This window comes from Desmodus rotundus, chromosome 11 (genome assembly GCF_022682495.2).
Source record: "Desmodus rotundus isolate HL8 chromosome 11, HLdesRot8A.1, whole genome shotgun sequence".
NCBI lineage: Eukaryota > Metazoa > Chordata > Mammalia > Chiroptera > Phyllostomidae > Desmodus > Desmodus rotundus.
The window spans coordinates 64,201,882-64,214,917 of record NC_071397.1 but is presented as its reverse complement, the minus strand read 5'-3'; the positions used below and the strand labels follow the sequence as shown (position 1 = coordinate 64,214,917).

At 39.2% G+C, this 13,036-nt stretch overlaps 1 protein-coding gene across 4 annotated transcripts in view; it reads left to right on the top strand.

Moving 5' to 3' along the window:
• LAMA4 (laminin subunit alpha 4) overlaps positions 1–13,036 on the top strand; it is a 133,039-nt gene that overhangs the window by 74,962 nt on the left and 45,041 nt on the right. For all 4 annotated transcript variants that reach the window (XM_045188685.3, XM_045188686.3, XM_053914064.1 and 1 more), the window contains exons 11-16: positions 63–230; positions 2,435–2,628; positions 6,579–6,695; positions 7,292–7,440; positions 11,257–11,398; positions 12,249–12,345. In XM_045188685.3, the coding sequence (XP_045044620.2) occupies positions 63–230; positions 2,435–2,628; positions 6,579–6,695; positions 7,292–7,440; positions 11,257–11,398; positions 12,249–12,345 (867 nt within the window). The remainder of the gene's footprint in view (positions 1–62; positions 231–2,434; positions 2,629–6,578; positions 6,696–7,291; positions 7,441–11,256; positions 11,399–12,248; positions 12,346–13,036) is intronic.

Genomic DNA, 13,036 nt, shown 5'->3' with positions numbered 1-13,036 from the left:
TTTTCAATGTAAAAATGCCTAGTTATCTCTCCCTGCTGTCTTCATCATGTCCTTCCTTTCAGAGATCAACAACAAGATGCTCTATTATGGGGAGGAGCAGGAGCTTAGCCCTGAGGAAATTTCTGAGAAGCTGGTGTTGGCCCAGAAGATGCTGGAGGAGATTAGAAGCCGTCAACCATTCTTCACTCAACGGGAGCTTGTGGATGAGGAGGCAGACGAAGCCTATGAATGTAGGTGCATTCAACTCCTAGGGCCTAGCACATCTCTGCTTTCTGTGTGGGTCCAGGAGAGGATACTGAGACACAGGGCAACATTTGGTCAAAGCAACCAATTCCCAATATTCAGAGCTATTTCAAACTTACCCGTGGCCTCAGGGAATCATTCAGCACAACTTGACTATATGACCACAGTTTTTAGACCCAGGCCCAACCTTAAGTTTTTGAGAAACAGATGAGGTTCCACAAGGAATCTATCGAATTTTACTCCTGAGAACAAGAAATCAGGACTTAGCAGTTGCTGAAAATGTATAAAACGGGGAAAGGAAGGCTAATGGGAACCAATTCCTGAACTACGGTAAGGAAAATTATGTTGAGAAGCCAGTAAATCTACAAGTTCAGCAACGTTCGTGTTCTGAAGTCCATTAATGACTTCTAATGAGTTTTAACCTCAATGGGAATTTAACATTTCCTTTAATGATGCATGTAGACATCAAATCACAATAGCGTTAGTGAACTTCTGAGTTGGTCCCTACCTCAGTTATTAATTAATCAATTACTGTCTAACAACCCATCCAAACATATTCATTTAAAACAGTAACTATTTGCTTGTGATTTCACGGGTTGGCAACTTGGGCTAGACTCAACGTGGACAGCTCATCTCTCTCTGCCCCATGTGGCATGGTTAAGCTTACTTATGTGTCTGGGGCCTTAGCGGAGATGGCTGGGCCTCTCCCTCCATGGCTTAACCTCAAGGAAGCTAGGTGGCTGCCTTCTAAGAGGGCAAGCATGGAAAGTGTGAGGTCTCTTGAGGCCTGTCCTTGGAACACAACAATACCGTATCCATTCTATTAGTCATGACCAACCCAGATTCAAGGGCTGAGGATATAGACTCTACTCTTGATGGGAATGATTGCAAAGCATTTGTGTTCATTTTAATCCACACAGTTGACAAAAGAAGCCACAGGTTTGCATACCATATTTTAACTGTTGCTGTTATCTCAAAACTTTAAATTCATTGATAATTCAAAATTATAGTAGTTATTAATCCCACCTCTATATCTCATTATTTTATGCATTAATATGGAAACATATTATTATATTACCAATTTGTTTTTTAATACACTGACCTCCTTTTTTATTCTAAGTGTTTTATTTTATGCATTTAAAAAACAGTACAAAAGAGGGTCTAAGGGACTTACTAGATTCCACCTGCACAGAAAAGAGTAGGAACACCTTCACTCAACCATTTCCCTGCAATTGTCACGATCAATTTCTGCTAACAATTAATGTGAACACTCCAGAAGAGGAACATTCTTGGCATAAAGGCATATTATGATAGCAAACAAACAGTCATAGTAAAGCCAAAGTAGAATCTCAGGTCCCGTTTCTGAGTCGGGATGAAGCCCGCGGTCAGGAAGGCTGGCGCTCTAGTTCACAACCAGCGGCTGCTATGCTCCTTGCCTTTTGTGGAATGTAACGAGACTGCCCTGGGGAAATGGGGCCGATCACATCTCCCACTCAGCCACCTTCCACCTAGTGACAGCATCTTCACCCACTTTCTTTACTCAGCCACGAACTGGTTGTATCTTCTGCTCATGGTGAGGAAATAAAATACAAAACATGAACAAGACAGACTGATATTGCCTGGAGGAAAATAAAAATTAAGATACCTAGTCAATGCATGTAACTTTGGTCAGAGAACTAAGGCATACACAAAGCTTAAGAATATACCATTGCCGTTTCATCTTCTTTTCACCCAAAATAACAATTTAGGTTTGACCTAAAGGAGCTAACTAAAAACAGTTAGCTGGAGAAAATACAGAAAATGAATGGTTGTAAACGTTACTTGCCAGTAACAGACAAGGTAATTTTGGTTATTTTAATAGTAACACTATAATATATCTTAATCCCCTTTATATGGTAAAATTAGGAATAATCTGGGCAATAATCAACATAGTATAATGCCATGGTTTCCACATAAAACATAATCTCAATAGGAAAGCTAACTTTTGGCTGGCTGCCCTCCAGGGGCTCTCAAACCGTACAAAATAGTATTTTTTTTTACTTCAAATATAAAGCATGGGCTTATTTTGTGAACACCATCAATCTCTATTGCTAAAGAAGGCGTAGCCTGACAAGGTTGCATTTCTAAAGGTAATGGAAGGGGAGGGACAGGAGAAGCGCAGACTGAGTTTCCACATCATTTTTCTTCCCAGTGTTAAGCCAGGCTGAGAGTTGGCAGCGACTGTACAATGATACCCGATCTCTGTTTCCTGTGGTCCTGGAGCAGCTGGACGACTACAATGCTAAGTTGTCAGACCTCCAGGAGTCACTTCACCAGGCCCTTAACCATATCAGGGATGCGGAAGACATGAACAGAGCCACGGCAGCCAGGCAGCGGGACCACGAGGTACAGTGGACACTAGAACTGTCAATGCGTCTCAGGCATGAGCAGCAAACACCACACAAAATTATGCCGAAAGGGTGCAGCTGGTATACAACTTTTTCAATACTGGCACGTTTAAATATTCACATTTTTAAGACGTTTGTACATTTTTGCCACTATAATTTGTACATTTAAAATCAAGTTGAAACCATGTAAATTGTTTAGATTTTGCATTGATAAGAACGCAACCATTCTTGGTGCTTGGGTCCTCCTGTACGAACGTGTTGCTCTTACAAGGGAGTAAGTATTGCACTGTTCTTATGCCTAACTTTTTTATTTTTGGACTGAGAGCACTAGGACACCATAACAACCCAGAACCACGTTCCTGTGAGGATATGTGTAATTTTGGGAAGGCGTGACAAGTAAATCTCAGAGCCTGGCTGGTCAGCAGCTGCAAACATAGGAGTTTAATTCAAGCCAAGGTCATGCAAATACAAAGAAGTGAGGAAAATCCCGGATGTGTCCATAGCTTGCAAAGCAGTTATCCCTGTGGGGCCGGGATTTGTGCGCGCACACAAATCCAGGGTAAGAACTGCTGTGGTCACACGTGTGCTCCAAGCAATGCACGCACTCACACCACCACCGAGAGGAGTCCTCTGATAGAAAGACATGTGTGTATTTTGACATACTTATGGATGTTAGAATGAAAAATTAGGAAACTATGAGCAAATTCATTAATTCAGTTATGTTTATTTTTATGTTGGGCAAAATTGACTTAAATTAGGCTCTCTATCTGATTTTCAGTCATCACTACCTCTCAGTAAGTCCTTGTAAAATGTCCTAAATAAAAGTGAATTACATTTATCACCACCATTTTCTAATAGCAGCAATCCTTTAGCCCAATATTTTTTAGAATAATAATGGTCAGGATAGCATTCTTTGTTATGCAAATGCATGATTATCTTATGCAACAAAATTATAAGTGTAACACAAGATAATTTCTTCAAGTAGATTTCAAGAGAGTTACTGGGACTCATCATTGAATTTCCCTTCTTTCTCACCTCCCACATCTAGTCAACCACAGGATCCGGCCAATTTTACCATCGGATTATTTTTAGGTCTGTTTTCTCTTTTCTATTTCTCTATAACTTCTCTAGCGTGGGCCTTCATTTCTGAACCAAAATAGCCTCGTCCTCTCTCTCCTCCATTTTTTCCCCCTTCCAAGCCACCCTCCCATCCTGCCAAAGTGGGAGGCTCCTCCCACCAAAGCGCTGACTGTTGTTGTCCTTCCGTTCTTACTGAGAGTCTTCACTTTCTCCTTGCAGCCTATGCAATGCCTCTAACACTACAGCTTCCCCACCATTTAGTGCAGAGATTTTCAACCTTTTGCACCTCATGACACACATAAACTAACTACTAAATTTCTGCAGCACACCCAGGAACACACTGTTTGTTGCCAACCTGACAAAACAAAATAGGTATAATTTTCATTCACTCACACCTAACGGCTATTTTTGTGTTGGCTGTTGTCATTTTCTCAAATCTGGCAATCTAAGGGGAAGGAGGTCGGTGCCCCTGACTAAATAGTCAGGTACTGCATGTGTTAAAAATTCTTGCAGCACACTGGTTGAAAATCGCTGATTTAGTGAATCACAAAATAAGTTTTGAGTGCTTGTAACCAGCATTTTTTTAAGGAAAAAACATTTCTATTTTAGTTAGGTATGATTACTGGACTGCAACATATTGTAAAATACCATTTTTTTACTGTGGCTCAGGATTAAAAAATATTTGAAAGATACGTCCTAGAGGATAGGCTATGCTGTCTCACGTGGCACGAAAGGCTCTCTGGTGGGCCCTTGCCAGCCTCCTCAGCCACACTTCTTGCCATCTCCCTGCTTCACAAATTCAGTTCAGGCAGTATCACCCTATCAATAATCCCATATGTCTGAAAAGCAGACTTCTTTTCTGCTTTATCTGGATACCTCCAAGTATCACCTCCTCCAGGAGGCCTGCCCCACTCTTCCGAATTAGCAGGAACACCAATGCAGCAATCCCATAGGATGCCTTATGCTCATCTCTTTCTGTATTGTGACCAATCTCTTAATGGATCTGTCTCCTCAACTCAAGTATTTTAACTTCATCAATTATGATAACCCCCCAAATTCCAGGTTTTATACAAAACCAAAAAAAAAAATCACTTTGATTGGTGCCAACAGAAACCTCACAACTAACAATTATGTATTTATTTCACCCTCCTACTCCCAGTACCAAAGGATAGCAGCATGATAAATATCTTTATCAGATGAATGAAATATTCTATATTTCAAAAATAGGTTAAATACTCTTTACAAAGCACCATTTAGAGCTTCTCATAAGCCTAAACTCTGCCTTCCCAGGACTGTTTCTATTATTTTTTTCAAGGATGAGGAGTTTTTGGTTTTTTTTTTTTAGTTTGTGAAGTGGATACTGAAGCATGTAGAACAGTGTTATGTCATTTTCGTAATTATTTGTTTCTAAAACATTCTTTTGTTCAAGTTGGCCATCGTTCTGTGGGAATATCTTTACTTGTTTCAAAGTTAATTTTACTCATTCTAATGTTATTGGGGAAACCCTTTAACTTGAAGCATATCGTTTTCTAGCTACTGCAGATCAACTGATCCTGCAGTGCTGTGAGCACATGGCTTTGAAGTTTGGCTGTGACCTCTGGGTGTCAGCAGTTGTTCCCTTAAGGTGACCCAGAGGCCGGGGCTTCCAGATGGGGTTATAGCTCAGGCTCTGTAAAAAGAAAAATGCGCTGAGAGAGCTAAGTAAATATCAGCCTTTTTGTCTTCCTCTCCCTATATACTTTAAAATATTGCTTTTGTGCAAAGCTGTATAACTACTTCTCCTTGTGGAGATAAGAATAATTAACCCCAGATAGTCACACTGTATTAAGCTTGATAGATATCGAGTTTTTTAATGTTCTTGCATTATGAGGATGTTCAAATGGGATTCTTTTCTGCCCCTAGACCTTCATCTTCCCCTTCCAGCAACACATTTGGAGAAGATGGACTCCATCTTCCCTTCCACTAAATCAGGAAAGACCTCAGGCAGTTAGAAAAACTTAGAAAGTTTTTAATGTATATCCTGCTATATCTGGGTTTCTCTCATTATTCCTAGGATATCCTATATTATACCATAGCTTACATATTTCAACCCCAACTTAAATTATTGTGTCTAAAGTAATTTAACATCATTTTTTACTCAGATTGTAAAATGAGTCTTTTACTTTTTCCTCTTAAAGTTTCATGCCATGTCACTCTCAAACTCTGAGCTCATTTGAAGCTCCATAATATTTCTTTACAATCACCACATCCAGTAGTGAAGGTGGAAATTAAAGCATTCATCAGGAAATATATTAGCAGCTTGGGCAATTTCCCTTACCCAAAATTCTGAGCATTTAACATAATGAGCTCAGAGTGGGAGAAAGCAAGATCACAATTTTGTGCTTTGATAATCAGGCCATTTTAAATTTTATAAAGGACATTAAGATTGTTTTGTCTATGCTTTATTCCTATCCAAATGAGCTATATGTGCCCCAAGTTAGCACATGATAAATACTTTTCGAATTCATTCATTCTCCTGTTATTGCAAATGGAGAGCTTACGTTCAATCCTGTATTCATAATTTCACTTTACATTTATGGAGACAAGAGTCAAGTGTTAACTCTGAAATGATGACGTTTTAAGTAATAATCACAACCACGTGTTTCAAAGATCCAAGGTGCTTCCTTTTGTTATCTCCAAAATGAGAAAACTGAGCACTCACAGGGTAGAATTCCCCAAAGTCACACAGCAATTAGGTAGGTGGTGGGGCTGAGTTTGGAACCCAGTCTGTGTGGGTGCAAAGGCAACGAGTTGACATTGACCGCTGTGTCTGATGCTTTCTCTAAAGCCACCTTCTCTTCCTCTCTCCTTTGCTCTTCCTTCCTGCAGAAACAATATGACAAAGTGAGGGAACACATGGATGGGGTGAACGCCTCCCTGAGGACGTCTTCGGACTCTCTGATAATCCCGCGTCTGACCCTTGCAGAACTTGATGATATAATAAAGGTAAGGATGTAGGTGACCTTCCTTCGGGTTTGTACTGATAGCAGATTAGAACAGCAGCTCCGTGTCACAGAACAATTGGATCCAATTCAAATCTATCAAGTTAGCTGGCTTTATTAAAAAAAGATCAGGTGACAGAACATTTCAGTTTCATTGAACTGTGGCCACTAGCCATATATGGCTACTTAAATTTAAATTTAAATAATTTAAAATAAAATTAAATTAAAATTTTAATTCCTCAATCACATTAGCCATAGTTCAAGTGCTCAAAAGGGCCCCGAGAGGCTAGTGGCTACTATATTGGACAGCACAGATGTCATCACAGAAAGTTCTATAAGAAGTTCAACTACAGTTATATCCTAACTCTACTCATGTGTGCAATAAATCTGGCAGTGAAAAAATAGAAGTTACACTTTTTAAAGTAAAAATTTAGAGAAATAGATAAATATTGATATCTCCTTATAGAATTGTAAGCTCATGTTGACCTGGCCTGAAATTTACTGAACTTTATAATGGGGAATAATAGAGATTATCTTTTGATGCTCCCTGGAGAAAATGTTTTAAGTTTTTCTAAATTAAATTTTTTTAAACATATTTAGAATGCATCAGGGATTTATGCTGAAATAGATGGAGCCAGAGATGAACTACAGGGCAAGCTGTTCAACCTAAGTAATCTCAGTCATGATTTAGTCCAAGAAGCTGTTGACCATGCTCACAACCTTCAACAAGAGGCTGATGAACTGAGCAGGTAATACCCTGGTTTTAGAAATGCAGATATCTACATGGGCTCATTAACTTATTTTTATTCAACTCCATATGCCAGAGTTACTGGGATATAATGTTAGCAGTTGGTTTAAAGATTGGGTTTGTTCATTTATTTGTTTATTGTTGGTCAGTCTGAGAACCGATAATTTTTTATTATAATTGCCTTGGGGGGAGGCAGTTTTTCAATTTAAAAATATCTGTCAGATCACACACCTGTGTTTGGGGTGAAGGGGGTTCTGTTTTACAGTTATTAATAGAATGACCTAATGCATTCACTTAGGACCATAACTGTTGCAAAAAAATATTATCAAGTAAATCAGATCCCTTTACAAGGTCTAAGTCTATCATCATCTCATATTTCATAGGCATTATTAGTTTTCCACACTTAAGTGTCTTCAAGTAAAGCTGATTGGAAGTTGGCAATATAACTGACTTCTGGTAAATACTCTCAAACTCCACAGTTCCCAAGAGGATCTATTTGATCTCGACACCTATTAAGAAAAAAATCAATGGACAATTTCCCTCATAGCATTTAGAACAGTCATGCTCCCCCTGGGCAGTCAATTAATGTTAATTGAAATGTGCTGAAAAATTGGAATTGAATTCATGACCCTGAAATAATAGGTAAATAATGAGATAATTATAGAGAAAAGACTGCAAATCTGGCAATTAGGAGCAAGAATCAGTAGAGGTCATGAACAAAATAAGAACCAATAGAAACTTCTGTTCAAAACTTAAATCATCTTTTTATTCCTGATTGTCAAAAATTTCAAATATCTTTCCAAGTCTCCTGAGAATTGAGAGAGAGAGAGAGAGAGGGAGGGAAGTCACATGAAGTCTTGGTGTGTGAGATGGCGTTATATCCACCTCTGTGTCCTGCTCCCAGAAAATGTGCTTTTGATGAAACCAATAAAATGGAACTTGGATGAAATACTGCTTTAGATGATATGCTATATTGGTAGAATATTATTTTTGAGACCCATCCTGTGATACTGTTCTACATTCTTTTGTCACTGTGTCAACCATCCTACTGACGGGGATCCCCACACACACCTCTCAACGCCACTCTGCAACGAGCAGTGTTCTAGCGTGACTCTAAGTTACGACGTGCTTTCCATGAAACGGGATTAGGAACATCAATCACCCTGAAGCCCCTTTTGTGTTTAGGGTATTTCTGACTAAATATATGCAGGGCACCATCCAAATTTACAGACCTATTTCCTTCAAAATGTGAATTTTACATACCAAATGATTTGCCTACTGTGCTTCAAAAATAGATAAACATAATTCATCAAGGAGCTTCCATTTCAACAGCACATTTTGTTTTGTATATTGATATAGTACCTGTTTTGTGCCTATTTATAAAAGCAAGTAATGAAGGCTTTGTTTCAAGCTCTTTGGTACATCTTCTTACCACTCCAGCTCGCAAAATTTTAAAATATTAATAAATAGTTGTAGCATTTTATTCCTTTTATCCCTTTCTTTTAAAACTTCCTTGGGTTTTACTTTCTAAGCCATTTCTAAGAAGAAGGGGGTACAGGGAGGAAGAAGCAGCAAGATCAGAATTACCTCTACAGAGCAGGGCTGCCCTGTGATTTTCATGGGCCCTAGGTACTTTTGGCTCTGGGGGCTCCTTCCCTCATAAAAAGTTAAAAATTATATATCGTGACTCCAATAATATAAAAACAAAACAGTATTGAATTTCCTCAGAAAACTAAAGATGGAACTGCCTTTTGACTGGGCAATTTCACTGCTAGAATTATACCCTAAGAATCCTGAAACACCAATTCAAAAGAACATATGCACTCGGGGTTCATAGCAGCACAATTAACAATAGCCAAGTGCTGGAAACAGTCTAAATGCCCATCAGTAAATGAGTGGATCAAAAAACTGTGGTACATTTACACAATGGAATACTACTCAGCAGAAAGAAAGACGGAACTCCTACCTTCACAACAGCATGGATGGAACTGGAAAACATTATGTCAAGTGAAATAAACCGGGTGGTGAAAGACAAATACCATATGATCTCACCTATAAGTAGAACCTAATCATCAAAACAAACAAGCAAGCAAAATATAACCAGAGACATTGAAATAAAGAACAAACTGACAGTAACCAGAAGGGAGGAGGGAAGGGATAAGGGGGCGGGGAAGGGAAGGGTCATCAAGGAGCATGTATAAAGGACACATGGACAAAGCCAAAGGGGGGTAGGATTAAGGGTGAGAAGCAGGGATGGGTGGGGTGAAAATGGAGACAACTGTACTTGAACAACATTAAAAAATATAAAAGTAAATAAAATTAAATTAAAAAAATAAAAGCAAATGTAATCTTTATACTCATTTTTTCTTGTGCTAAAAAAAGTAAGATGAAAACATTTCGACTGGGCCCCTACTATGCCCCATGGATAAGTCAGCCCTATGGCAGAGGAGCCAGAATAATAATGGCATTGAACAATGAAAGAGGAGGAAATTGCCAAGGATCCATGGAGGAAGTCAGTCAGAGCCTTAGAGAGCATACTAGAACTGAGACTGGATGCAGGAGACTGAGACACCATTCACTGAGCTCAGCAGGTCAGGGCATTTGAAGAGATGAACCAACGTGGGATCTGATATCTCAATGCTGGTCACAGAGAATCTTCTGGAAGTTACTGCTGAATTAAGGGATGTTACTCATTAACGTTTGAAACTGAGAAAAAAAAATGTGAATCTAGTAGATTTAAAACTGAATAAAATTGAGACAAATAACTGAGCATGAGTCACAGAAAAGGGGGTGGCATTTATGTTACAGAGGAAAAAAGCATTTGTCAATAAAATGAATTATTGACTAGTTTGAAATTACGATTCAGGAAATACCTTGCTATAAAAGTAAATCCTGATGTTTCCCAAATGCCAGGCATGACACCACCAATCATTTCTCATGTTTTATCCCTGTTGTACCTTATATCAGTCCTCTGAGGCATATGCTGTTATCAGCACCTCTATGAGTGTCCAGTGCATTATGGGTACTCAACATATGTTAGATGAGCATTACAGAAGCCAGAAAGGGGCAAAAGCAGAGAACATGGTGTATAGGGCAGAGGCTGGGGAGGGTATGAGTACAGCTGTGTGCTTCAAGGAGGCAGCTGGGCCTCAGGAATGAGAGAAACCTTATCAGTGTGTGCCTTGGGCAAGCAGCGTACCCTCTCTCAGAGCCTTACTTGCTTCTATAAAAAGGTCACAGATGTGTTAAGGGCACATATATGCTCCATGCATATTATTCCCCTCCTTAAGGAAAAATATGATCTGTAATATAAGGGAAATAGGGCCATATTAGAAAGGAGGAAAATAAGGTTGAATCAATAATGAAACCAGCTGATATCTAACACCGAGCTGAGGTTGTGCACCGCCTCTGAGACCCTTGGTTTCTTCTATGGAGAGGGAAATAGCAATGCTGGTCTGGGTAAGTAGTGTATGGGGATGACTGTGGGTTCATTCCTCTGCCTGACCACCACCACAAGTAAACGCTGGCTTGAAGAGGTATAGAGGGTTGTTTTTAAATCATTTCCTTTTCTTGTGGCTACTGCCAGGCAGGCAGCCGCCAGGGAACCAAAACAGAGTGGTTTGGAGTCACCAGAGGCAGAGGAATACAAAGGAGATGTGCCCCTAGGAAAGGAGCTTATGAAAACCTTCTCAAGCCAGGTGACTGTGAATAACAGGAAGTGCCTGGGGTCCTGGCAGTGTCCAGTCAAGCACCACAAATGGCCCTGTTTCCCAAGGAGGTAAAATAGAAAAATAATGACAAGTTTGTTCATTAACAGGAATCTACACAGTTCAGATATGAACGGGCTGGTTCAGAAGGCTTTGGCTGCTTCAAATGTCTATGAAAATATTGCCAATTATGTTAGTGAAGCCAACGATACAGCAGAATTGGCTTTGAACATCACTGACCAAATTTATGATGTGAGTGTTCCCTTATTTTAAAGTTAATTTATATGTTGCCTTTTCCCAGCTATGACTTTTCTGTTTTCTAATGTCATCTGCTGAGCTTCTGATGTAACACAAGTGGCAGAAAGAGCAGAACTAAAAAGTCATTTTATTTATGTTATGAAGGTTTCAATAGTGCAAGTTCTTCAAGATGTGTCCTGCTCCAGACAGCAAACGCCACTTTCCTGGACAGTGTGTTTTTAAGCCACAGTCCCTGAATAAAACATATTTAAGACTAGTTCCTGGTGATAGAGAAGATGCTTATGCATATACTCAGATTTTTTCTTTTTTTTTCCGTGTATTTCCCAGTTACAGTTGACATACAATATTATATTAGTCTTGGTGTGCAACATGGTAATTAGACACTTATAGACCTTACACAGTGATCAACCCTCTAAGTCTAATGCCCACCTGGCACCATACATGGTTATTACAATGTTATTGACTATATCCCTATGTCCCCTTTACATCTGTCTCCGTGACCATTTTTATAACTGGCGATTTGCACTCCTTACTCCCTTTCACCTTCTGATTTTTTTCAACTCATAAATTGTTTATTGATGGCTTCTACATGACAAGCACTTTTATGGGACCTCAGCCAGGCACTATTCCTGGTTCACTGAGTTTTCCTCAAAAAACATTTATCTTGAAAATGCCAAGGACATTATTGCCTCATGTTCACATTTGACCTTGATTTTGAGCTATGAAAATGAACCTATATGAATTTTGCTTGGCGTTTAGCAGATAAACTGTATCATTTAAATCCTAAAATCATAAATAGCTCTTCTGTGATCATTCTTACTTTCTCCACTCAATTCCTTTGTAGGCTGTGAGTGGGATTGATACGCAAATCATTTACCATAAAGATGAGAGCGAGAACCTCCTTAATCAAGCCAGACAACTGCAAGCAAAGGCAGATTCCAGTAAGTATCTTCACTTTCCCAGCTTCCTTCTGGTTTATAGCTGCTTCCTCCTCTCATACAATACTCCTACGTGTAGACAGATTTCAAAATTCTAGGATTAAAGAATAAGTGATATTCCAACTGAATTAGACATGAATAGTTCCTGCTCAGAGTCAAGGTGTAATAAAGCAAAGATTAGATAATTTTTAAAAACTGTGGGTTTTTAAAAATCCTTTCATATAGTAAAACATGTGGTAGATATTCTTTTCTGTTTTTAAATCTTCACCTGAGGATACATACTTACTGCTTTTAGAGAGAGAGAAACAGTGCTCGCTTCGGCAGCGCATATCCTAAAATAGAGAGAGAGAAACATTGATGTGAGACAAACATCCATCCGTTGCCCAGCGATTGAACCTGCAGCGCTTTAGTGCACAGGACGCCACTCCAACCAACTGAACCCCCAGGCAGGGCCATGTGGTAGATAGTCTTGCTAATCAAATAGACTAATTAATACAAACCTACCATAAATACTAATTTTTACAGAATTAATGCCCTAAACTACACTTAACACTAAAACTGTATTGCATATCATTCACCCTTTCTTGGACAGTTCAGGAGGTTCCTGAAAATTTTACACATGACCACCCTTTAAAGGCATCACTGTGAGAGTTGGGAGGGTAGGGTACCACAAGCTGTTTGGTTATTCGCACTG